The sequence below is a fragment of the Helobdella robusta genome, assembly GCF_000326865.2.
Source record: "Helobdella robusta unplaced genomic scaffold HELROscaffold_870, whole genome shotgun sequence".
NCBI lineage: Eukaryota > Metazoa > Annelida > Clitellata > Rhynchobdellida > Glossiphoniidae > Helobdella > Helobdella robusta.
The window spans coordinates 1-1,003 of NW_008705499.1; the positions used below are offsets into that span (position 1 = coordinate 1).

The window sequence follows — 1,003 nt, forward strand, 5'->3', positions numbered from 1 at the left end:
ANGTTTTGCAACAGCTGTTATCTTATTCCGACTACAACAACAGCAACAACAAAACAACAACAGAGTCAATACCAAACTACATTTCAACAATCACAACAACAACAACAACAAGCAGCACGCACATAAAAAACACAAAATTTAGAACCACAAATTTTGATCCTACATTCAACGTTTCATTCACCATAACATCAACAACGACAAAACCAACAACAACAAGATCATCATCAGCACTTCTGGCAACATTTACGGCAGCGGCAACAATACCACCAACAACAAAAATAACGTCACCGACAAAGACAAAACCTTACAGACATCGGAGAAATTCTACACACCTCTTCATGAATTTAACACCAATTTGGACGCCTACAACAGTAACACCATCAACAACAACATCAACAACATTTTCATCATCACTATCGCCAATCCCGTCAACAAATACATCAACAAAAGTTGTTTCAACAAACATTTTGCTCTCAACCAACAACAAAAATTCCAAGCCGAGAAGAAGAACAACTGATTCGTTTCCAACTGCGCAAGAAATTTTGCAACAACAACAACATTATCAACAACATCAGCAACATCAACAACATCAACAAATTGATTTAAAATCATTTAACGATGATCTAGATTCATTCATTGAGTATTTGAGTATAAAATCTCAACAATACCTACAACAACAACTAAAACAACATAAAAAAATTCAACAAACAACAACGCCAACAAAACTTCACAACAAAAGTTTTAACTCTTCAAAAACACAAACGAAACTTTCAAAAGAACTGAATCCGGCTTATTTAAGTCTTGCGACAACATCAACAACATCTGCAACAACGTTAACAACATCTACAACAACATCAACAACATATTCAGCAACATTTGTAACAACCACAACAACAACAACAACATCTTTATCATTCTACCCAACAAAATTTTCAACATTAACAAAAAAATCATACACAAAGATCAAATTAAAATCCTACTCAGAAGCTAACTTATCGCAGTT

At 34.0% G+C, this 1,003-nt stretch overlaps 1 protein-coding gene across 1 annotated transcript in view; it reads left to right on the forward strand.

The window, feature by feature from the left end:
* Positions 1 to 217: 217 nt before the first annotated feature.
* HELRODRAFT_184535 (hypothetical protein) overlaps positions 218 to 1,003 on the forward strand; it is a gene marked incomplete at both ends in the record, with an annotated part of 6,238 nt that continues 5,452 nt past the window's right edge. The window contains one exon of the mRNA XM_009032767.1: positions 218 to 449. Coding sequence (XP_009031015.1) covers positions 218 to 449 — 232 coding nt within the window. The remainder of the gene's footprint in view (positions 450 to 1,003) is intronic.